Genomic DNA, 25,554 nt, shown 5'->3' with positions numbered 1-25,554 from the left:
ATGAATCGGTTATACCTAAGTTTCTGGCACAGCAGTATAAAATACATTTTCTGGTGTGCCGCAGAATTTGGTGGTGAGTTCGTGTGTGTCGTGAGATGAAAAGGGTGGAAAATTGCTGCTCTAGAAGCAGCTCTCATGCTTGGCGGGTGACTGTGACCCAGACTCAGCGAGTGGCCTGGACTGAAGAGGCGGGAAGTCAAAGGCTTAGGACAGAAGGGACGTGGGGATGGATTCATCGCAGGTGACTCACACACTCACCGAGGTGACTCTTGCTCAGTAAGTCCCAGCGTGCACTCCACTGAGGCACTGAGACACGCTGGTAAGGAGACCAGCCTCTATAAAAAGCTCGGTGGCCTGTGTGCTCTGCAGGCCAGGGGTGACGAGGCGGGACAACTGATTTCAGTGGGGGTCCGATGGGTGCAAACACTGCGTGAGCGCCACAGACAGAGGGGCCGCAGGAATGATTTGATTCCTAGGAATAAAACAGCCGGGCGGCCTGTGGATGGATTACTCGCGATACAAACCCGGACAGGTGGGCAGAAGTCCGCACGCCCGCAGCGGGGCACCAAGCCTCTCACCTGGTTCCCAGATCCAGAGCACCTTGGCGGATGTTCTATCGGGAAGAGAGGGCTCTGCTAGACGGCCTGAGTGCGAACAGCAGCCCTTCCGCAAAGGCACCTGCAGCCTCAGGCCCGGCAGCTGTGCCCCGGGAAGGGAGACACGCACGTCTTCGAAGGTCCCTGGACACTGGCTCTGTGCTCACACTAGTCTGTGGCTACCCAAGGTGCCACTGTGCTCACTGAGGTGAGAGTGTGGTGGATGGAGTTTCAGCTTGAATCCACCTTGGCGGATAAGGAGTAGGGGGTGCGGGGGAGACTGCCAAGGGGCGGGACCCATCTTGGGGAGGCGGGGCCACGCACGAGCAGCGGGGCCACGCACGAGCACCGGCGCCACGCAGGGCACATGTTTCATCATTCCAGCAGATGGTGCTTAAAAAAGACAAATCTAAAGTAAAATTATTAAGAATTTCAAGACAATGAGTTGGATTTAAAATCATTAGTAAACCACACTAAAGGGCGAAAAACGGCAGCACACCCTCAGACTGGCCGACAAAACTGAACTACAGGGATTGCCGCGCGATTAACCTTGCGCATGCAGGGCGGAGCGAAAGTAGCTTTACAGGTGTTCCCATGGAAAATAATACAGTAACTAATAAATGGCACAAAACAAACTCTTTCAGACTCAATTATAAACCTATTTGTGCCCTACACTGTTATTTTGGTAATGTTGGAGGTGCACCTTTAAAGAAACGTGTAATTCTAGGTAGAAAAAGACTGCTTTTCGCAGTAGTACGGGTCAGCAGTTACGAGACCACTTGGTACATTCCAGGACTGAGTGAATGAGGAAATAGACTGAGGACAGCAGGAGCCGGTGTCTCGCTGCTGGAGGCAGGGATCACCAGCATGGGAAGGAGAAAGAGCAGCACGGATCCTGCGCTGCAGAACTGAAGGTCCCAGGAAGAACTCGAGGGATGCAGAGATAAGCAGCTGTGACATGTAGACATACACCTGTACGCATGCCTACACGGGCACACACACACACTCTGTGGAGAGACCACGGGAGCAGTACGCACGAGCAGCGCCAGATTTTGGTTTCTGGACATCATTCCTCACCAAACGGAACCATAGCTCCTGGGAGAAACAGTTTCCAAATCTGGGAAAGGCCAAGTAGGTGAAGAGCCTAGAACATCTCACATCAGAGGAAAGAAGTGTCCCAAGAAGGGTGGGGACACGCGGAAGAACGCAGAAGCCAGGCTGGAAGGGCTCACACACGGCCAACCTGTGCATGAAGGGTCAGATTATAACTACGCACAGCGTGTTCATGAGTGTGTGTGTGTGTGTGTGTGTGTGTGGCAAGTTCATCCTACAGCAGAACGCTAACAAATGTAAAAGGAAAGCCTGCAAAACGCCATGGGAAGTGTTCAAGAATCACCAATGGCTGCTCAAGCTTGCAGGTGAAATCTGGTGAGGAATTGGGCATTTACGTGGCCGCCAGGTGTCTGCGAGAGAGAAAAGGTGTCCGTGGCGGCACAGACACCTGGCGGACACCACCATAACCGTGTGATTCAAGTGAGCATCACCCAGGAGGGCTCAACCCCCACGTGCACGCACCGAGGATGTAACGTCTTCAGTGACGTTCCTGTCCAAGTACATAACCTCAACCAGTTCATGAGAAAACACCAGGCGACCGCTGGCATTCTACAAAGTAACTGTCCTGCCCCCTTAAAAAAAAGGCAAGATATGAAAGGCAACGACGGAGAAACGGCTCCAGATTAGAGGAGGCCCAAGAAGTGTGACAACTGGACACAGCAAGGACCGTGGACAGCATCCTGCCTCTGCTTTTCCTCATAAAAGACACCAGCCAAGCAACTGGTGAGTACGAGCAAAGCCTGGATATGGACTAACAGCTCGGTATCGCCTGCTTCCTCACTTTACTCACTGTACTGTAGTTCCGTAAAACATGTCCTGTTTCAAGGTGTACACCCTGAAATACTCAGGGATAAGGCACATGATGTCTGCAGCTAACCCTCAAATGGCTTATTAAAGAGTTACAGAGCATCACGGAGCGTGTGGTCCTCGAGAAAAAGCAAAGCCATGTGGCAAAGCACTGGCGACAGGGGACCTGGGTGAAAGTTCCGTGGGAGCTCTCGCTATCGTTCTGGCAAGTTTTCCTTTAAGTCTGAAATGATTCAAAATAGAAAGCACCCCCTCCTCAATGACGGTCACAACTTTTTAATGACTAAAGAAGTTGAGACCTAGGCGATGCTCATAGATGAATGTTAAAAATGCTACATGAAAGATCAACAGAACTTCTCTAATGGGATGAACCAGCTAACAGCAACAGAACTGATGATGAAGGTTGAGTGAGGTAAGAATGGGACCACCAGACAAACTGCCAGCTGGTGGGACCAATGTGTGCAGCAGAGCTCACACTGTGCCACCAACTAAGTGTTCTTGGAGGGAGGAGGGACCTACACTGAGGCCTCTGGATCTGACCACTAATTACAGCGAATGTGGGGAAGTGAACCAGCTGACACCATAGGATGCTCCCTGCTGAATCCAGAACGTGGGATGTTCTGTGGACAAATGACTCAGTCTTCTCACCTTTCTTTTCAAAGGGGAGAAGAAGGGGTGTCTGTTTCTGGATGGGCCCGATCTGCTTAAGGCTTCACTTCATGTTACTGAAGTCAGAAAACCCATGAAGTGTCTCTGTCCCCCAAGGGCTCCGCATCTTCTCTTCCGAGGGAACTGCAAAGGGTGCTTGTCAGGCCTCCACAAGGACCCACATTGAGACACCAAATGTCAGCCGGATCCTGCAAGGGTGGGCAGAACATGGGACACAGGTGCAGCCTGCCAGCACTCAGCAGGTGAGGAGAGACTCCCAGCCACCCAGACCTCGGGGGCCAGCCCTCTGTGAACTCACCTGGGCCTTTACAAGTAACTTCCCGTGCTGGAATCCACCCCAAATTAGAGATTCCAGGATGTGGAACTCAGGGACTGACTTTTCTTTCAAGTTCCACAGTGATCTGGGCCAACCCCCTTACCTGACAGGCAAGGAGACTGAGGCCCAGGGACAGACAGGTAGGGCTGGTTAACAACGAGGCTGGTGGTATGATCTGCCTCCTGGGACCCATGCCACATTGCCCACCTGAGGGATACTTCTTTACACTAATTTTAAGACTGAAGGGGAAGCATATGCCTATTTAATATGCTCTACCGTGAGTTTAATATGCCCTACATGTGAATTCACAGGCTCCCTTCTCCCTTGCAAAGTAGTCTACAAGGAATTTGTCAAGCACTTATGTGCTAGGCACTGCCCTAGGCAATTGCATTTTAAGCTGTTGAACACAGCTACTTGGTGGTTCCCATTTCACAGATGGGGAAACAAGTGTTTGCCTAAAGTAGGTGGTAGGACCAATGCTCACATCTGACAGCTGGACTCCAGGACCTCCATGCATGCCATTGCCCACAGGGTCACTCCACAGGGAACCTTACATACACACACACACACACACACACAAAACCTAGATTCTTCACAGAACTGGGAGATGCGAGACACAGCAAGGCTGGGTGCTTGGAAATGCATCTGGGTTCCTGGCTCTGTACAAGAATGGAAACCAGCCCTGACCAGTGTGGCTCAATGGTTCAGCATCTTCCCGCAAAGCCACCAGTTGGATTCCCAGTCAGGGAACATGCCTGGGTTGCAGGTTCTGCAACTGATTGATGTTTCTCTCCCTCCCTTACCCTCTCTCTACAAATAAATGTTTTATTTTTTTTTAAGATTTTATTTATTTTTAGAGAGGGGGAGGGAGGGAGAGAAACATTGATAAGTTGCCTCTCATGTGCCCCCTACTGGGGACCGGGCCTACAACCCAGGCATGTGCCCTAGATTGGGAATTGAACCAGCAACCCTTCAGTTCGCAGGAGAGCACTTAATCCACTGAGCCACACCAGCCAGGGCATAAATTTTTTTTTTTAAATCTTAAAACAAAATGGAAACCAGAGCCTGTTCTGAGCCCTCTCACTGGAAAAGCCAGAGGTCCTCAGTCCACAGGACAAACTGGGGTGTCTGCCAGGTTGCCTTTCCCGTAGTCCATGTGCACAAATTCACCCATCCCAAACACCTCCCATTTCAGAACAGAAGACTGAACGACTGTAGACAAAACCAGAATTACAGTGGGACTCGGTGGCAAAGCCCCCAACCAGAACCCCCAAACTTCCCGTCTTTCCTACAACTAACTGTAGTTATGTATCTGCTTCTGCTTGACTGGAGTTGGGGAGGGCTCCCAGCACGGCTCCTCGAAAGGGCTGGCTGAGCAGAGATGTGCTCCTTTCACCTGACATGCTCCTTCCTCTTGCCGAGAATCTGGGCTTGATCCTTGATGCTCTAGCAGTCACCTTGAGGATGCAAGCCACAATCAGGGTGGTGAACAGAAAGAACCTGGGTACCTGAGCCACCACACCAGCCTTGGACTAATGACCTCCAGATTTTCACTTGAGAACTGAACTATCTTGGTTAAGTCATTGCTACTTGGTCTTCTGCGACATGCAGCCAAAACCTATTGCTGACCCACTGACCGTTTCCAGGACTGTTTCTCATGCTAAAGAGAAATTCAAAGGAAAAAGCAATCCTCTGTCAAGGGAAACTAACCCACCACACCGTCATTCGGGGGGGACAAGTAAGCGCCTTTAAAGACGTAACATCTGTGCGCTGTAAGACCAGCGGGGCTAAGTGCTGAGGTGACAGTTAAGCTCCACCCGCACACCACCACTCCTCGGCCACAGACCAGCCGTCAGGGCGAGAGCCCCGTCTCTTGCTTCCCTGCATCGAGGTGCTGCTTCTCCCGTGCAGCGAACCACAACTATGGTCCTTTCTTTAGTTGCAAAACATTCCCACTGGTGGTTCCCTGGAGGGAAACTCCTCTCAAAGGCTCAGGTCCCCAGGCTGGAACTGACACTACCAAAAGCTTTTCGGTCTGTCCTGCCCGGGGGTCCAGCCTCATTGGTTAGGACTAATGGTGCACACCCGGCTGCTGGAAGGTGCCCAGCTCCCTCGGCTCCGGCAGGCCTGTAGCTTCCTCATCAGGGACGGCCTGTGCTCAAGCAGGACCACAGCCATCCTCCAGAGATGAGCCTTCTCCTTTTTGTCCCAAGAAACTCAACAGTGACGAGGGCAACTTCTAAGGGCAATGTGCTGGCGGCAGTGCCGTTCAGAACACGCATCCTGCTCTCTTCCAGTGAAGGTCCACGTCCCACAGCGGACATCCAGGAAAAGAGGTTCATTTCACAGTAGCACTTCCATCTAATTGGAGTCATACAGACTTTCCATTTTTACTAACCATGTAAGAAGGGGCATTTTTGTATAAAATAATTTTTCATTTCTCTGCCTGATCAACTTTTAAAAAATGCATTAAAAATAATACCCACTATATAATACATATATATTTATAAAATGGTTGCCCTATAAGAAAGCTATTATTAAAATAAAGCCAGAGGTACCATTATCTACCCTGAAATTACAAAGAAAAATTAACCTCTCAACTTGGAGCTGATGAAGAGCGTTCAGGTTCCCTGACGTACAGGCATGAACTCACCCTATGCAGTTATGGCCCCCCACCCCCCCCCGCCCTTCTATCGTGTGCCCCTAGCATTCCTTCCATCGAGGGGCCTGGGGCTGTTCCCAGCCCCTTAAATCAGAGTGGGCTCGTGACTCCTGTGACAGAACAGTGTCCCAGAAGTGATACTATGTGACTTCTGCCTGGTTCTCTCAGGGAAGGCCCACTGCCACAAGGTGGCCACCTGCCCTGAAGCTGCCATCCTGAAGAGGACATATGTAGTTCCTTCAGCCATCAACCCAGGTGAGCTCCCACCTACAGCCGGCACTAACTGCCTGTCACACGAGAGCCAGGCAGCCAGCCACCCTCCCCGAGCTTCCCCGAGCTTCCCCGAGACTGCAGATGCCCGAGTGCACTAGGAGACAACGTGAAGAACTGCCCACTGCGCCCTCCCCAGAGTCCCACTCACAACCTACCAACAAAAGGAGTGTTGTAAGCCAGTCTGGGGGTGATTTGTTATATAGCAACAGTAACCAGAGCACTATCTGGGGGGAAGTCTCCATAATTAAACTATTTGGGTTACGTTTTTAAAATCTCTAAGTTAAAATCACTAGAAGCAAACAGTGTACAAAGCAAATACTTCAAAACTCAGGAATTGTTCAGATAGTTTGCAAATACATTTACAGAAAGGAGTAAGAACGTGGCAGCAGGCAGAGACGAAGCAAATCGGAATGTGAAAAGGAGAGCAGACTCCAGAGAGACAGACTCCTGGGGCTGAGCAGTTTCTCTCCACTAAGTGGGAAATTCCACATGGAGGAGCAAGGCTCCTGGTTAAGCACATGGAATGTTCCACGGCTAAAATGACTGCTCCCTCTAATCGGCCCACCCTGCCCTTTCTGTGGTCCCTGAACAGGCGCACAGCAGTCTGTTCAGAGGGTGTGGGCGGGTCTGCAGGGGCACGTCCGGACAGGTGTGTCTGTGGGGTGAGAGCAGGAGACGTCCCCAGGTCAGCAGAAGGGGAAAGTCAACGGAGTGGAGCCATTTGGGCAAGCTTACCCATGTTTACCTTGACCTCTACATTCCCCAATAAAAACCCAGCCAGTGTCGTCGCACAGCCTGGCGGCGAAAGCTCCCGCTGCCTCCAGGTCTCGGGGGCTCACACGTCTGGAGTTTTCCATGGCACCAAGAGAACGGTTTTGGGCTAAACACAGCCTCGACAAGGTGAGTACAAGAGGTGAGCTCAGAGAGAACACCACCACCAGGTTTTATTTAAGTTTTTTATTTTCCTCCACACTGGCAAAAGTTCCGAGGGAGCTTAAAGTTTTGTAAACATTTTAACTATTCCTCTTCCCCACCCCCCACTTTTGAATTTACAAAGCAAAGGAGAGCAGGAGTCCCAATTTTAAATGGTCCCCCATCTCCTCATGCTGTTTGATCCAAAAACTATATACAAGTTTATAGCAGTCTCTGTATAGTTATTGTACATGTTTGAGGGGGGGAGGCAAGAAGGAGTAGGGAGAATGGTGATCCAAAAGAATAAAAACAGAAACCAAATGTAATCACCCAGAGCTGAACTGCTCTCAGAGCAAGCCCAGCCCTCTGCAGGCAGCGACGACAGAAGGAAAGGCGCCCGACCAGGAGCCGCCCGAACAGCACGTCTTGCACAGGGACAGGCGGTCCAGTGGCTCCGGACCAATGTGCGATTGGCAATTCCAGGCGGTGTTCTTCGGGGGACCGGTGGAGGCGGGAAGAGTACTTGCTTATAAATAGGGCTTGACTACATTTCTATGTGAAGGGAAGGGGTATTAGAAGGCCATGACCAGAAGCCAGCACCAGGCTCCTCTCCCGCTCTCCCCCATCCCCTCCACCCCACCACATTCTCCTGTATAGTGGTTTCCATGAATGAAGATCTTAAAGATGGTCAGGTTTTGAACGTTCTGTTTTCAAGAAAGGCAAGCCACTTGCCATTCCAGAACCCTTAAACAAAACCTTTTTAGGGCCACAGCAAGACACACACGCAATGCTCTGAGGAACCAGATGAAATTCTGGGCTTTTATCTGATGCAGAAGTTTATCCCTATCCAAAATGAAATTATACAAATTCATACATATGGTGAAGATCCTAGCTGCCTCTTAAACGAGACAAATTTTCAGCAGAAAGGCCCAAAAACAAACTGGTCCTAGTCCTCTGAAGTAAAATATTTATGGGAAAAATCAGTTTTTTAAGAAAGAAAAATTAAGAGTAAGTCCCTCTCCCAGGCCACAGGGTCTCCTTTGTCCAATCAGGTTGGAGTATGCCAGGGGAGAAGTCAGCTTGCTTGGAAGTCGCTACCTAATGAAGAAAACATGAATCCTTTCTCCGAAAGGATGCTCAGAAAAACAGCAAGGGGTGTGCAACATCAAACCAATCCAATCTAAACTCCACCCGTCTCGGGGCCTCCTGGACGCAATCCCAGAGTTAGCACTGCGGCCTCCACACTGCAGCAGCACGCTGTCCGAATGTCTCTGCCGGATGCTCAGTCACGGGCCACAGGTGTTCTGCAGCTGGCCCGTGTCTGTCACCATTAGCTCTCTTCACAACCGCACCAGTTAGACCCCATGCCCTTACTGGGGGAATAAAATGAAGAAGAAGAAAAACAAAAGGAAAAAAGCAACAAAGGAAAGTAAATTGCTATTGGCACATCCCAACACACGTTCTGGGAGACAGTAGACGAAATCACGGCACAGTAAACATGTGCTGCCCCAAATCAGCCTTGTTGGAGAGTAGCCCCAACTGCCACCCCAGAGACACAGGGTTCGGTCCACTTGTCTACAGTCTGAGATGCTCACCAACAAAAATGGTTTAAAGAATCTTGGACACAAAGGGCTAGAAGAAAAAGCCTGAGATGATCGGTTCTGTGACTTGTTGCAGAGTGACAAAGAGTAAATGGTGAGTGAGTGTTGTGTCCAAAGGTGGAGAATCCATGGTCGGCAGAGAGGAGAGGGGAGGCCAGTCCACTGGCAGGTGCTCAGTAGTCATCCAAAGTCTCGATTTCACCCATATTGAGTCGCTCCGACGAAGCATTGACTGAAAACCCTGCAGGAAAAAGTTGGCAGTGAGTGGCCGCACCCAACCACTCATCTCAAAGGCACCAGGCTGCAACCCCAGGCAGCGGGCTGGCATGTCAGTCTCCTGTTTTCAAGCACAGCCGAACACAGTCAAGGCAAGGAGGGGAAAGAAGGAATAAGGTCAGAGCAGTGGTTTTGCTTTCTGTCCTTCCAATGACACCCTCATTTTGTTTTATTTCTTAGGGTTCTAATAAAATTTAACTAGGGAGAAGGAAAAGAAAGAAAAAGAGCCCTGGCTGGTGTGGCTCAGTGGGTTGAGTGCTGCCCTGCGGGCCAAAGTGTCGCCAGTTCAATTCCCAGTCGGGGCACATGCCTGGGTTGTGGGCCAGGTCCCCAGTTGGGGGGCATGTGAGTGGCAACCCCACACTGATGTTGCTCTCCCTCTCTTTCTCCCTTCCCCTCTCTCTAAAATAAATTTTAAAAATCTTTAAAAAAAAAAAAAAGAAAAGAAAAGAAAGAAAACCCAGGATCACTGCTTAAACAGAACTGCATGCCACTGCCTTAGGGGAAGCCGGAGCTGAACCTGGGGTGCAAGTGTGTATTCAGGCCAGGCAAGGCTGGCGCCTGGGGAGAGAGGGTTGGAATTCATTCAGGAGATGTACCTTGAAAAAAATGGGGGGCCGGCAGGAATAACACATTCTGAGTGAGAGTAATACTGCATCAGCTCCACTCACTACTGGGAACCACGCCCCTTTATTCAAAAACCCCTATCAAAGTTCTGGCCAAGACCTTTTGCTATTCGGAGGTAAGAGGTTTCAGGGAAAACCCACTAAGAGACCCGAGAGCCCTCAGATGTTCTTTCTGTCACGCAGTGCACAGCCCAAAAGATTCAAGTACTTTACTCAACTCGGTGGACTGTAAGTAGGCCTGCAAAGGAAAGGATTCCGGTTAGCGATACTGATGAACCAAAACGGAATCCGGTTAGCAAAGCAGTACCAGCACTGAAAGCGACAGGCAATCCTCACAAGCACTACCGACATGGAAAACCCAATGCCGCCAGCCACACGCATGTAATTTTCCCATCAACTCCACAATCAGAGATCGATAAAGAGAATGATTCACAGGCCCTCTTTGGAAGAAGTGACTCACAAAAAGCTTTTAGTTCGTCCACTCTAAATGAAATCCCAAACTGTTGCAGCTGTTACTTGAATATCAAAAAGTAAACAAGCTATGGTCTCCAGTCTAAAAGCAGTTCTGTTCATATTTTTGGAGTTTTCTGCCCCCTCCTTTTTGTTCCCAATGTTCAAGTTTTCAAACAAATACACATTTTAAATGTACCAATAATAAACAAAAAAGCTTTACAAAATAAAAACAGCTTAATTATATCACCTTATTGACTCAAAAATATCATGAATTAAAAACATAAGCATGCCTATTTACTAAAACCAAGGAAGCTGTGGTACAAGCTGCTCACACAGCCCTAGTACTGGGAGAGGCTGTGACTCCAAACCTCACCCTGAGCTCTACCCATCAACTGTGTTCCCATAACCCGCAAGACATTTTTCCCTTAAAAATAATGAAAGACTTAGTGTTCATATTTTAAAATAACTGTTTAATTAGGTAAGTATAAAAACCTAAGCACCAAGCAATCTATGAAATGAGCTATTACCCTATTCTGAAGCAGGTTTTTCTTTGACTTCACGTGTATATCTCAAGAACAGATGAATGTGATAAAAACAATAATGAACTACATTCGGTGTAAGTAGAAATGTAATAAAAACACAAACCAAATTATTTTTAATTGTGAAAAGACAGGAAGAAAGGAGAAGCCTCAGACCAAAAAAAAGTTAACTATTCACTGCTCTAATATGTACATTAGTAGGCTTTTCACAGCCATGGTCTCATTTATCTGTCAATAAAAAACCAGACCTGGCTGGAGTGGCTCAGGGGACTGAGCATTGGCCTGCAAATTGAAAGGTTGCTGGTTCAATTCCCAGTCAGGGTGCGTGCCTGGGTTGTGGGCCAGGTCCCCAGTGGGGGGCGTATGAGAGGCAACCGATCAAGATATTCCTCTCAATAAAAAACCAGTGAGGTGGGCGCTCCTCCCCAACTGACAGAAAGGAAAGCTCTGGGACACCACGAAACCCAAAGCCGACTCTCAGTTCAGAACAGTCTTGCTCCCACACTTTAAGGTTTGACAGCCTGCTCTCATAAGTGGAGTGACTGGGGGCAAATGGTATTGTTGACCCTAAACAACATGGGTTCATTTACAGGAGGACTTTTTCCCAATAAATATGCAGCCGGTTCTTTGTACCCCAGGGCTCCGCATCCGTGAACTCGGCCGACCCCGCACCACCAACCCGCAGGAGAGAATCAGTGGCTGCGGGGGGCTGGCTGCACACACTGACTTGGACTGCAGCACCTGCACCTGCACTAAAACAAATCCCCCCAGACAGTGAGGAACAACTACAGTGAGGTTTTTGGGGAGCCAAAAGTTGTATGTAAATTTTGGCCTGTGCAGAAGGTCTGCGCCCCTAACCCGTGTTGCGCACGGGTCATCTGTATTACTCACATCCAAGTGTGGGCGCTGGTGCGCGATGGTGCCCAGTAGCTCTCAGACCTGGAGGGAGACTGGAATGCAATGGAAGGTATTACAATGAGACTGGGCTCCCTTCTGACGGTTTCTTCTTTTTCAATGGATACTTTTGGATCAAATTAAAAACTGTTTTTCCACTCTATGCATGGGAAATTTGTAACTGATACTTACTAATTTTCTTAATCTGTAAATCATAAGGCATATATAAACTAAAAACAGTAATATATTAAAATGAGTAGGTAGAGGGCAGAAGTTAGTAATTATCAGAAAACTTTCCAAGAAGGAGGCTTAGTTGAACAGAAATTTTCATATTCCTTAAACTCTGTTCCTAAAATGACCTCTGATTCGCCTGAGGGGAGATCTGAAGTCCCTTTCTTATTTAGGTCTGTAATAGGAGATGGGGTCAGATCAAAAACTTAATCCAAAAAGCTTTACCTTATTTTCTTCCCATTTTTTTAATTAAAAAAAAAGCATTTTTAAAGATTTTATTTATTTATTTATTTTAGAAGGGAAGGAAGGGGGAAAGAGAGGGAGAGAAACATCAATGTTTGGTTGCCTCTTGTGCGCCCCCTACTGGGGAACTGACCTGCACCTCAACCCAGGCATGTGCCCTGACTGGTAATCAAACCAGCAACCTTTGGTTCGCAGGCTGGCACTCAGTCCACTGAGCCACACCAGCCCAGGCTTTACCTGATTTTCAAAGGAATCTTTTTTCCTGATAGCCTAGCCCTTAAGTGCCACAGCTAAATAGCAAGGGATTCTTAGGTAAAACACAACCAGACTTTTTTTTTTTAATACACACCCAAGGATATGTGTATTGATTTTAGAGAAAGAAGAAGGTGGGGGGTGGGGAAGAGATAAACATTGATTCGTTGCCTCCTGTATGCACCCCGACCAAGGATCGAACCTGCAACCTTTTGGTGTATGGGATGCTCCAACCAACTGAGCCACCTGGCCAGAGTCCAGACTTTTAAAAACATTTAAAAATCTATATTCACATATTTGTGTCAAAACTAGATAAAAGTTTCGGACTATTCCATCCATCCTTAACATAAACTTTCGAGACAGGCAGAAAAAAAACAGAATTTCACCAGATCTCTCCGTGCCTAAAGCCAGCTTTCAGGTATGAATTCCAAAGGGCAATGTTCACACTTAAGTTTTTGTTGCTGACATTTTGTTTTCTCCAGGGAAAGAAACCTCTGAAGCAAAGTATGGATTCTACCCAGGACAAAGTGGGGTTGTTACCTCCCTCTTGCTGTGCTACCTGCTCTTTCCTGCAGGTCTCCCAGGTGGAGGACTCACAGCAATCTTCCACACTCAGCTCACCCACCACTGAACACCCCATCACTTCCCTGCAAGCTTGCTCCACTTCCCAGTGCTCATTTTAACAAAAGCCAACACTGTCCTTCCTGCTGCCCAAACCTGTCCAGTCAAGTCTAGCCCCCAAATTCCTCAAATCCATCAAATTCCTCTCCAACTCCAATGCCAAAATCCTATTCCGGGCCACCAGTATTTTTCACCTGGTCTGTACTGCAGCCTCCTAACTGGGCCACCATCCCAACCATGGTTTTGTAATAGTTATTTTGCATTCATAAATGGAGAATAATCTTAATTTTATCATTGTATGTAGGTTGTTAGACTAATTTAAGGAATACAGGCAGCCCACCAGCTCTACCTATGCTGTTTATTATTCCAGAAACACCATGCCCCATCTTTCCTGCCAGTCTTTCAAAGCCCAATCCAGGCATCACCTTTTCCACGAAGCTGCCTTGTATGAGGACGATGGTCCTCCACGCAAGATAAGATCAGCTGTTGTGACACAGAAGAGTGGGAGAAAGCAGAACTGCTCTGAAACCCCAGTCCCAATGCCAGCAGCTGTGGGGCTCTGGGGACTGTCCTAAGCGCTCCACGCTGTGGTTCACTCTCGGGTAAAACTTGAACAGCATCTCATACAGCAGGCATTCTGAGTGGGTGGCAACAAACACGAGTTCTTTTCTCTGAACACCTGATTGGATTGATGGTCAATTTCCACACAAATCAGCATTTAAGTCTGTAAATAACTTACACTGTCTCCGTCTCCGTTAGCACTATTTTCCAACTAAACTGAAAGGTCTTCTAGGGAAATTCACGTTGAATGTGAAACAGGCTTTCAAGTTGAAAGTACCAGACAATCCAAGTCCCTACAGCGCATGAGGCACAGCTCTCGTATTGAGACGCTCAGTAAATTCTGACTCTTATTTTGAACTGGTTAAAAAAATTAATTTTGTATAAGAATTATTTCCCTTCATGAAAAACACCCCACCACGGGACTCACGTGGTAACTGCTGTAACCGGCGCTTCCCCAGCGCCCAGCTGAGATTGCAGGTCTGTGCTCACCTAATAAACTGGGGTCTGCACGGACCATCTTCTGTTTTTTCTTCTTCTTGCCACTCTGTACGGCCTCAAAATTGGATTGTTGGTTGTTGCTTTGATTGGTCTGAAATACCGAGTGGAGTGCACTGTGGTTCATCCCCCACACAGAGTCCTGCGAAACGAGACGGGGCGTGAGGTCACACAGTGCGCGCAGGCTCGGCTCACCTGAGAAAATAGTTGATTTGCCCTCATCTATCAACTAGGAGTTTCAAAGAGAAAGCCCACCACGGACTCTGGTGATAATGAACCCAGGGGTACCCACCCAGACACCCTTTTCCTTCGCTTAAAGACTCGGACATCCCACTGAAGCACCATGCCCCCACAAGGCCTATCCTGGCAACTCCACGTGTCCCCTGCTATGACAGCACAGCTGCGCCAACCTCTCAGGTGTACAGACTCCATGCCATCTGCTTGGAAGTTCAGTATTCAGCACACGAAACCACCAACAGACCTCTACACTCTGGCAATTTATACTCCTCACCCACTCCAAGTGGAAGGGTCCTCTGTTCTCTGGGCCACAGGACAGACAGAACAGGCTGCAGACCAGCAGGTACCACAATATCCAAGTCCCTGCCGTGTACTTTATTTCTATTGGCACTCCCAGAAGGAATCTGGTCTTAAGAGCTTATCATATACTTTCTACCAACTGGTTAAACTATGAAATGGCCTACCAGGTGTTCACACTTACTTGTTGCTCCTATCAGAGCAATGTATTCACAACAGGGATCAAGATGCAGTGAGCTAGCTGAAGACAGGGCACTGCGGGAGGATGAGCCCGGCTGTGCAGCGCCCTGGACTTTCACCTGTTCACTGCAGCACACAGCCAGCCACTGCGCAAACTCAGAGCGCCTTCGGGACAGCTACGCAATGTCTTCCATTCGCTCCCCAAACAGTTTTCCTAGTGCCGTTTGTGTGTACATCTTTCATTTCCCTTCAGTTAATCCCTGTTAGCCCACCTACCCCAATGGATTTTAAATGCCCTGTAGGTCTTTGTATTTTACATGTCCCCAGAAGTGACCTATAAAACAAACATCATCTCTAGAATTATGTGATTTAAAGGATATGACTATTCTTAAGCCTCTCCCTGAGCTTTGCCAATTCCTCTTTCAGAAAACTTGTACAACCAGTGCTCACTTTGGCAGCACATGTACTAAAACTGGAACGATACAGAGAAAATTAGCATGGCCCCTGCACAGGGATGACGGACAAATTCGAGAAAACTTGTACAACCAATCCGTGTTATTCGGATTCCACATTTGTGAATTCATTACACTAGTCTGCCCTTATCCGAGGTTTTGTTTTCTATGGTTTCAGCAGTCAACCACTTTTTCCAGTTCAAAAACATGAAATGGAAAATTCCAGAAATACGCAATGCATAAGTTTCAAATCGCACGCTCTGTTCGGAGTCGCGTGAGGAAACCCTGTGCTTTCTCAGTCAGTCCACCCTGGCACAAGTCACCCCAGCGTCCCGCACACCCATGCTGTGTGCATGCTGCCTGCCCATTAGTCACTTAGGAGCCACCTTGGCAATCCAGTCTGTTATCAGAGACAGAGATACCACATTCATGTAACTTTTATTATAGTGCATTGTTATAATTGTTCTATTTTATTACTGTTGCTAATCTCTTACCGTGCCTAACCGATAAATTAAACTGTATCACAGGTATGTACGTACAGGAAAAACCAGCATATTTAGAGTTCAGTATTATCCACAGCTTCAGGTATCCACTAGGGGTCTTACAACATATCTCCTGTGGATAAGGGGGGTTATTGTACTTGCTATCACTTATTTGCAAGCAGTGCTTTCATGGTCATTCTAGACATGTGCGCGTATGGGGCAGTGAGAAGTCTGAGCTGCCCGGGACACATGTCCCAGGTGAGGCAGATCACAGCTACCTTGTTTGTGCCTCTTGTCTCAGCTCTCCTGCAGTAAACCACCATCTTTTCCAGCCTATTTAGTGTCAGGTTCTTCACATTTTTTTGTCCTTTTTGTTGGTGATTTCACTCTTTAAAATAGCCAAGTGTTAAGTGCTGGCTAGTGTTCCTAAGCCCAAGAAGGCTGTGAAGTGCCTTCGGGACAACACGCGGGGGGTGGGTTAGGCCTCGTGGAGGTGTGAGTTAGAGCGCTGCTGGCTGTGAGCTCAGTATTAAGAATCGACAACACAGGTGGGCCACAGTGGGTGTGCAGTTGTACAAATAATAAAATAACCAATAACAACATGAGAATAAACTGTGTTTTGTGTACTCACAACTGTAAACCTACCTTTCCTACCCTATATATTTAATACAGCATCTTGAAGCAGAAATACAAAAAACAAGATTACATACTGACTGGCTGACAAAAATGGTGTGACCAGAGGTTCGCAGAAAGCAAACCCCCTGTTTCCCCTAGAAGCAGTAATTCAGTACTCACTAATTCAGTGTTGACGGCAACTTTACCGAACACCACTACCACGTGCAATGAGAACTGATTGTACCTGTAACATCCCCATCAAAACCGTAGGAAATTATCGGTACCAGGTAGAGTGTACACTGAGCACTGGAGATTTAACATTTGTTGGTTTTAACTATTCAAAAACAAACTTACAGGTCTGGGTCTGTGACAGGTTGGAATTTGTAATTTGACTGAGGCACCTACGTGAACCAAGAATAATGGGGCTGGTGGTGTGCCTAACAGAGAATGAATGGTTAGATTCGCCATTTGAGAAATTCACCAAGAGCTCTGGATAGGCACTTTAAAATATGTCTACCATATTTAAAAAAGGTTTGGTCACCTGACGTACAAAAATGCTGTCTCTGTTTTCCTTCTCGTCTCTCTGGCCGCTCAGTAGGAGAACGCTCACGCACAGGGCACCGCACTCACTGCCACCACGTACCTGCTGCTGCTGCGGCTGCGGCTGCGGCTGCGGCGCCGGCTGCTGCTGCTGCTGCCGCTGGCTGGCTTTCTGTTTGGCACGACGCTCGAGGAACTGCTTGGCAAACTCCTTGGCCTCAGAGGTATCTCCTAAATAAGCCCTAATATAATCGTGGACCTCATAAGGAGATTCTACTTCTTTCAGGAAAGAAACAAATGTGGGAACTGCAACAGGAGAGGGGAGAAGACATAAAGAGTAATACTGAAACACCACACACAAAGTCCATTTCGGTTTTTAACATACTGTCACACTCATATCGATGACAGAAACTTAAAAGGTACATAGCTACCCTGTTAAATATTCTCTAATCTACTTTAGAAAATTTTAAAAAACCACTATCCTCAATGGCATTGCAATGCCTCAAATTACGTGAAATAGACGAGAGTCAAAGACACATCACACATGCTTAGTTTCACTAAATGTTGTGTTGATTAAAACAACTGCTTGCCTAAGACTGAAGTCATCTGGGGATTCATTTTTCCCTTAAATTCAAACAATACTTAGTAGGTACTACGTCGAGCACCGAGCACCAGGACAGGCATCACAGCCACGCCATGCCCTCCTTTTACATCACTGAGATACCGTGTGTTCAGAAAGGAATTAGGCGGTGCGGTATGGGAGAAAAGCACAAGTCTCACAGTCAGACAGACATGGGTTTAAAACCTGACCCTGTAATTTGCTGGGCTGTGTGACCTGGATGAGTTACTAAACCATTCTGAGCCTCTGTTTCCTAATTTATAAATGAGGGAAACATCATCTACATTGTAAAAGTAGCTTATAAAATTGCTGCAAAAATTACATAACTGGGATAACATACATTAACCCCTAAAAAGTGCCTAGCACGTGGTAGGTGCTTAATAGATGGTAGCCATTACTATTATTTACTATTGTTTTCTCTGGTTCTTTTGGACATTAGGTATTATTACAATGTTGCAAAGAACCATGCAATCCCTTTTTAATGCTCTGTTTTTAAAGAGCCTTGGTTTTAGACAAGACATCAGAGGTGGACTGGTTCAACATAGTCTACATGCCATGGGAATCCCCCACACCAGGCTGACCAGTCTCTGTTCTAACATTTGGGGGTGAGGGGGGGACTCACTTCTACCTAAGGCAGGAAATTCTCTTTGTGAACAGCTAACAATGAACAAGTTTTTCTTCAAATTGTGCTGAAATCTTCTCACTTCCATATACTGGTCCTAGTTTTATCCTATACAAAATTAAGTCTACTTAATCTGTTACACAATTCCCACCCCACCCCCAAAGTCAGGAAGGGAAGAGCCCACACATCACCTCAGCCTTCTCTTGCCCAGGCTGGCCTTGTTCCCACCGTGACAGTTACCCTCCTTCGGACTGGGCTGAGCTGGCAATGTCCCTCATAAAATGAGCATCATGGAACTATGTCCACCTCTGTCCTGTGCCTCCTAAGACAGCTGAGATAGCATTTACTTTTGGCAACCTCTGATAACCTATTTGAGCATATTATTCCAGGACTCTTGTCAAAAGCAGTACTATACATATATTACGATTAAAGAGCCAAGTTCTTGCAGTAGGTACAAGGCTTGACCTCCATTAGATCATTCCGGTTTGCCAACTTCTTTGTGGGTCCTGCTCTGCCGTCCCACATGCTGGGTTTCCCTTCCCAATTCTTACCATCCAAGTTATTTGCCGTATTAAGGGCATGAAGCATCTGTTCACACCACTGGGTAAATCCATCTTGGGCTTTATTTACTCCCTGAAAGAGCTTCAGCAACTTTTCTTCTTCTTCTACTTTCTTATTCTGCCGGTTAGACACACCTACAGATTTACTAAAGCAAAACAATAGGGCGATATTATATTCCCAGGAACTACTACTTTGCGATTATACTATACCACCATAAATAATGTCTTGGCAACACTGGATGGCTGTCAGTAACCCAATGCTTGGCTCCAGAACTTCAAATATTTGGATTTGTGGTAAGGTCGGGGTTACTCAATACCCTCTTAAAATCTAGCCTCAGTGAATAATACATTCTAGTTTGTGAATATAGGGCTCCTTTTAAGAGAAGTGGTTAAATTCTTCCTATGTGTGCTTGTTAAGTTTTTTAAATTTTGCTAAGCCTCAGTTTTCTCATCTGTAAAATGGTACTAATACTCTTCTGGGTCATTATAAGGAAAAAAAATATTGTAAACAAGAGGCCTAAAAGCACAGGGCTCTCTAAACTGGCAGATATTTAGCACCCTATGCATAACATCTCAGACCTGCCACTGAAAAGAAACAATCTGACAACACTACCATTTATTAAGTAGCTGCAATGTGCCAGGCACCTTACTGACTACTTCACGCGTATTCGTTTAATCTTTAGAACTACACCCATGAAATTGTTCTTATTATCTTCATGTTACAGATGAGGGAACTGAGGTTCAAAGAGGTTCCCTCTGCCCACGGTCACACAGCTAATAAGTGGTGGTGCTGGGTTTCAGTTCGCAGAGTTAACACTAAACCCATGCTCATTCAACAACACTGTAGGTTGAGGAAGGGACCGTGGAAGGTGAAAGGTTAGCATCAAAAAAATAAACAGGTCTAAGGCCATTACAGGTGTTTATAATACTCATTTTAGTGTAATAAAAATAGAAATTTAGAAAAAAAATGCTAACATCTAGAGAATACCTTGGAGAAATGTTCAACAACAATAAAAATATACTATTTCTAATATTTATTAAGTGGTTACCACATGACAGGCAATGAAGGAGCCTCCTAGTATAATACAGATGTGTTTCCAGGGAAAGAAACCAATCACCAAACTATGACCTCATGCGCTTATACACAGATGAAAATAAGTAGAAAATAACTACCTTCCCTGCCCACCTACTATCCCAATCCCTACACACCCCTTCCCCCAACCCACCAAGGAGCACAGGTTTGATCACTGTGAGCCCTACCTGAGACTGGCATTTTTATTTTTATTGGATGAGTTCCTAGGTCCCACCTCCTTCACTGCATCATCCCAGAATCCCATGTTGGAGTTTTTACTGTCTGCATTACTCCAGATACTGCTGACTAGGTCAGATGCCCACTGGTTAGGGGGACCAGTATTTATAGAGCCCCAAACAGAATTCCCAATGCTGGTGTGCAGGTTGGAATGCTGTTAACAAAAAAAGAGACAAATGATTACAGTTAGTATTAAAAAGGTAAAAAGAGAGTCCACAAAAGTCAGAAGAGATACTTATAATGCTCATCCACAGAATGACTGCTTAGGAAAACGAGCCCACCGTATTATTCCGGGTTCTATTTGGTTGCTGGTGCTGCTGCTGCTGCTGCTGCTTCTGCATTTGCCTGGCTTCTTCCTGTTGTATCTCCAGAAGCGACTTCGCAGTACCTGCGGGTTTGCTGACATTCCCCCAGCCTGACAGTTTCTGCTGCTGTTGCTGCTGCTGCTGCTGAATAGCTTTCATCAATTCCCTCTGCTGGCGCCTTTGCTGTTGCACAAAAATTGAAGCTCAGGATTCCAGTTTTAAAAATAAGTTACCAATGTCCAGTATAGTAAATGGAATGCAAATACATAGTAGCTATACCAAATTAAACACCTGACATGGTCAGGTCCTTTGCTGCAAATAAAGACAAACTGTTAAAGCTACTAATAGGAAATAAGAAGATCAAATGCAGAATTACTTCTTAAAAATTAAGTAGGGCTTCTGGTTAAGCATAGAAATGAAATACATGTTTATTTCCTAAAGCCCTTCTAAAATGATAGGAAAAAAAACATTTTTTAAAAGAATCTCTCTATCTCTCTATCTAGAAGGGAAGGGAGGGAGAGAAACACTGATGTGTGATAACATCAATCTGTTGCGAACCAGGGACCAGGCCTACAACCTGGGCGCGTGCCTTGAGTAGAACAGGACCAACAGCCTTTTGCTTTGTGGGATGACACCCAACAAACTGAGCCACACAGGTTGAGGGCATAAAAAATATTTTTAAAGAACACAAACCCATAAGGACCAAGAGAACAGAATAAAAAATTTAAAAGCTGGAAAGCAGGCAAACAATGATAGCCAATGTAACACTCAGTAAGTTGGAACCTCAGAAACAAGTCAATTCATACAGAAAGCTTGGGAAAGAGGTATGGGTATCTCAAAGAGAGGAAGACTGGTGCAATTCTTTGAAAAGCAGTAGTGGGACTACAGACTGCCTCCCTCTCCCCAACAGAAAACTGAACCTTTCCTCTTTGCAGAGGCTGAGCCAGATGGATGGATTATTCTACGGGGAAGCTTACCCAATAAAAGAATACACCTACAGACACCAACAGATGGAGGACTCCCTAAGAGAGCTCAGCCACAGGCAGCAAAGCTCATCCAGGTGTTGTACATACCAGCACCTCCAACAAGCTTTTTTAGTGCCTTATTCCTAAATGTGAACAAACAGCCCAAGATCAACAAACATTTGACATAAGTTTCTAAATGAAAGCCAAAGACCAAAGCAAACAAAAATTTAGTGGAAACAGAAAACAAGATAGGGGAAAACAGCAGCTAGCTTAAAAAGCTATCACCAGTAAGTGATATTCTTAGAGTGGTAACATGAAACCTCTCTATGAATATCAATGAAACAAGAATAAAAGGCTATGAGAAAAAAACTAGAACCAAACAGGACTCAGAAAAATTTAAAATAAGAGAGCACACATTAAAAGTTCAACAGGAGGACTGAAAAATAATACGCAGGAAATGACCATCAAAAAAAAGATAAAAGAGAGAACTGAAAAACTAAGTATGAGAAAACCCACGTCAAGTCCCGGAGGGCAGTACACGACCGGCAAGAGCTCCAGAAAAACAGGAGAGCCACGCAGCGAGCCAGGGCGTCCAGATCTGACCAGGTGAGAGGGTCCTGGAGGGGACACCACTCACATTCATCTCCCTATGAGTGACATTTCATACCTTTCACAGAGTGTACAAAGACTTAATGGTTCAAAAAATGTAATCAAATAAAAATACAAATGAGGCGATCAATTAACTTCTGTAAGACAAAGAGATGAGCCAGATCTGTGACGCTAACTCTGATGAGCACTATTATGATTTTTCGTTCAGTAGAGAGCCTCAAAAGGAGGTGATATATTCTGCTGTGCATTCATTTGTTGATAGGGGTTCAAAAAAGGAAACAATTTCAGGATTAAGTTCAGTCTTTTTCTTTTTGAAGAGGGTGAGAAATAAGGTAATTTTAACCTATCTGATGAGGTCCAGCACACCACATGGTGAACGTGCACAGACAACCCCACTGCTCTGTGCACCCACGGCCTTCAGTGAGCGCCGTCCAGACCCAAAAATAACAACCTGTGCTCTCTAACAAGCTGACTACTCTGCCTCTGATCACATCCGCATGCGGCACTTTCTCCAATACTCTGTTGCCCTATGTTACCTTTCAGAGCCCTCCCAGACTGCGCTGGCTACAATTAGACAATCAGTCACTACCACTGACAACTTTCTGTGTCCATCTCCCCTCAACTAGAAGTTGAGCTTTATAAAAGCAGAGAGCTATCTGTTTCAGACTCAGCTATATTCCTAGACTATAACTATACCTGAGTACTCAGCAAACGTGGAAGGGATGGAGGGCTGGATGAATGTGGCCCCTAACGGCATACTGAACTCAATGATTTCAGGTACTCATTATCTCTTCTGTCAAGAACTGTATTCTTCCTCCCCTCCCCCCATTTCTTTCACTTTCTGTACCTTTCCTATCCTAAAGGTGTCAACTCACAACTACTACAAGATACAGCTTCCCAAACAGAGACTAATTTCTCATACTGGCATATTTTACGATTCTGTAGGCCAGTCAGAGAATACACCCTTACAGAAAAATGTATTCTGCATTCTAAAAATCAAATTTACAAAAGGCTATCTGCGTAAAACTCACCCACAATTTGGAAACACCCATGAGCTAGTCTCTTAAGAGCTACAGTAAAATGTTTAAGCTAACTGGATATTTATGTTATCCAATCTTAATGTTATTTCTGTTAGATACTTCTTATTGGCTAGAATGACCAAATTACAAGCTAAAGAATTTAATAATGAATGTGCAATTCAGACACACAGCAATCTGACAGTAATAATGACCTTCACTAACCACTAACCCAGAATGCACTCTAGCTATTCTGGAACACTGTTGGACTGGAACACATTTACTTTTGAAATTTACCTCTTCCCGAAGCTGCCGTTCTCGTTCCTCTTCCAGTTTTTGGATTTCAGCCAATGACAGCGTTGCCTGGGACTGACAGGCTGTTGTATTGGACTGCTGGCCCCACGTTGAAGAAGAGGGAAGCTAAGAAAAAAGGAAGGCAGAAGAGTGCATGAGGAAATGATGTGGACAGGAAACAAAGAGGCAATATTGTTATCATGCACAAGCAGAACATTTAAGTTTCCTCCTATAATTCTTTTTGTTTTTTAATTTTTTAAATATTTTATTTATTTATTTTTAGAGGGGAAGAAGGGAAGGAGAAAGGGAGAGAAACATCAATGTGTGGTTGCCTCTTGCATACCCCTCTTTCTAGGGACCCGGCCTGTGACCCAGGCGTGTGCCCTGACTGGGAACAGAACCAGTGACCCTTTGTTCACAGGCTGGCACTCAGTCCACTGAGCCACACCAGCCAGGGCTCCTCCTGTAATCCTTTTACATACTAGTCTCCCAGTCAGTTGGCTTCTTTCACTTAAATTTTCTGTTACCACTCCAGACCTAAGATTATTTTAAAACAACTTAAACACACTACACTTTTATTTGCACTATCTTTTGGGGAGTGCCAATTTGTTATATCTAGCACTAATATATTCAACAATATACAGACATAAAGGAAAATGAGTGAACAAAAAAATCACTAGATTTTTAATCCAAGGAGATAATAGCGACATGAGATGCAACTTTCCAGTCAAAGGGTTAAGGACAAAATTTCTGAAGGGAGAGTGGAGGTGAATAGCTAATGGAAGATGCCAGCCATACTTCTCAGTCTTTATGAGTCACCACTTACCAAACCGTAGCTTCTAGTCACGAGCACTAAGCAACTTTTAATAAATAATTCTATTTTCCTACCCCTTAAAACTGTGAACTAAAATAGAGAGTAACTATATGGGTTCTGAATACTTTAGCCTTCTCAAAAGCTTGATTATTTGAAGAGAATCCCTTGGTCTCCTAGGCCAGAAAATGATGCATTCTAATTTTGAGACATCTTATGAATCTTAAAAACAATAAAAAACAAATCAAACCCCTTAAAATGTTTAATAAAAATAATACATGGCCATGGATCACAATAAACACAATGCCCCAACACCCCGAAAACAATGGCTTTAGAGCAGAAATCTCTAAAGTCGGAACAGATAGGCTAAGGATATAAACAGTTGTGACTGTCACTGATATTACCCAACAGCTCTCCACATGAGTACCCTCCACACAACTGAACATAATGAATCCATCTGTAACAGTTTTTGGCCAACATGATAGACAGATAATAGGGGCATTTCTCTCAAAATGCACATGGCTGGGTGGCTCAGTTGGTTAGAATATTGTCCCGTGCACCACGAGGTGGCAAGTTCAATCCCAGTTGGGACACATCCTGGAGACAACCTATCGACGTTTCTCTCACATCAATGTTTTTCTCGTTCTGTCTCTCATTCTCCCTTCCTCTCTCTCTAACATCAATACCTATATCCTCAGGTGAGGATTAAAAAAAAAAAGCACCTGTGCTGGCGGGGAGGGGTACAGAGGGAAACTAAGAGAGAAAGATGGGGGACTAGGTAAGCAGAGTTGAGAACAAACACACTCTTTTTATCAAGATCAAATTAGGCCCATCTCAAACCTGGCAGCATTGCCTGGGAGGACCTGTAAAAACATGGATGCCCTGGCCCCACACTTAAAGAATCAGAAGAGTCAAAGGTGTGGCCAAAGAATTTGCATACTTTTGTAATTCTGATGCAGACAATCAGCCAGTAACCACTGATGTCTCAAATTCCAGTGGAGGCCCTGGCGGGGTAGCTCAATTGGTTAGAGCATCATCCCGATACTACACACCAAGACTGCATGTTCAATCTCCTGTTGGGGCACATACAAAAATCAAACAATGAATACATAAATAAGCGGAACAATTTGCTGTCTCTGTCTCCCCCCTTCCTCTTTCTCTAAAATGATAAATAAAAATTAAAATGAATAAATAAAATACAATAAAACCCAGTGCATGCGTCAGTCCACACAGGACCTAGGCCAGGAAGAGATGCATAGCCCCCTGCAGTGGCCCATTTCCCTTTCAGGCACCTCCGAGACCCTTCCCACTGTGGAGTCAAAATGCACCTCACTGTACTTTCCGCTCACGGTTCCCAGGTCTGCTCTCTGGAGTCAAGCAGAACAAATCTAAGTCTTCTGACAAATGTCTGCAGATAGCTATCGGTTTCCTTAAATCTTATCTGTGCATAGGAAGTCGCATCCCATTATTCTATCAACATTACTTCAGGACATTTTCCAGT

At 45.8% G+C, this 25,554-nt stretch overlaps 1 protein-coding gene and 1 non-coding gene across 4 annotated transcripts in view; one reads left to right on the top strand and one right to left on the bottom strand.

The window, feature by feature from the left end:
• Positions 1-7,378: 7,378 nt before the first annotated feature.
• Positions 7,379-25,554, bottom strand: part of GIGYF2 (GRB10 interacting GYF protein 2) — a 108,322-nt gene continuing 90,146 nt past the window's right edge. For all 3 annotated transcript variants that reach the window (XM_024563895.4, XM_024563897.4, XM_053919217.2), the window contains 7 exons: positions 23,246-23,368; positions 20,335-20,541; positions 20,005-20,207; positions 18,736-18,890; positions 17,047-17,249; positions 14,135-14,282; positions 7,379-9,190 (listed from right to left, as the gene is read on the bottom strand). In XM_024563895.4, the coding sequence (XP_024419663.2) occupies positions 9,123-9,190; positions 14,135-14,282; positions 17,047-17,249; positions 18,736-18,890; positions 20,005-20,207; positions 20,335-20,541; positions 23,246-23,368 (1,107 nt within the window). In that variant the 3' untranslated portion in view covers positions 7,379-9,122. The remainder of the gene's footprint in view (positions 9,191-14,134; positions 14,283-17,046; positions 17,250-18,735; positions 18,891-20,004; positions 20,208-20,334; positions 20,542-23,245; positions 23,369-25,554) is intronic.
• Positions 15,297-15,403, top strand: LOC112308120 (U6 spliceosomal RNA). Its single transcript, XR_002975121.1, has one exon. It is a non-coding gene; the product is annotated as a U6 spliceosomal RNA (small nuclear RNA).

This window comes from Desmodus rotundus, chromosome 2 (genome assembly GCF_022682495.2).
Source record: "Desmodus rotundus isolate HL8 chromosome 2, HLdesRot8A.1, whole genome shotgun sequence".
NCBI lineage: Eukaryota > Metazoa > Chordata > Mammalia > Chiroptera > Phyllostomidae > Desmodus > Desmodus rotundus.
The sequence above is the reverse complement of the archived record's forward strand: the minus strand, read 5'-3'. Positions and strand labels throughout refer to the sequence as shown.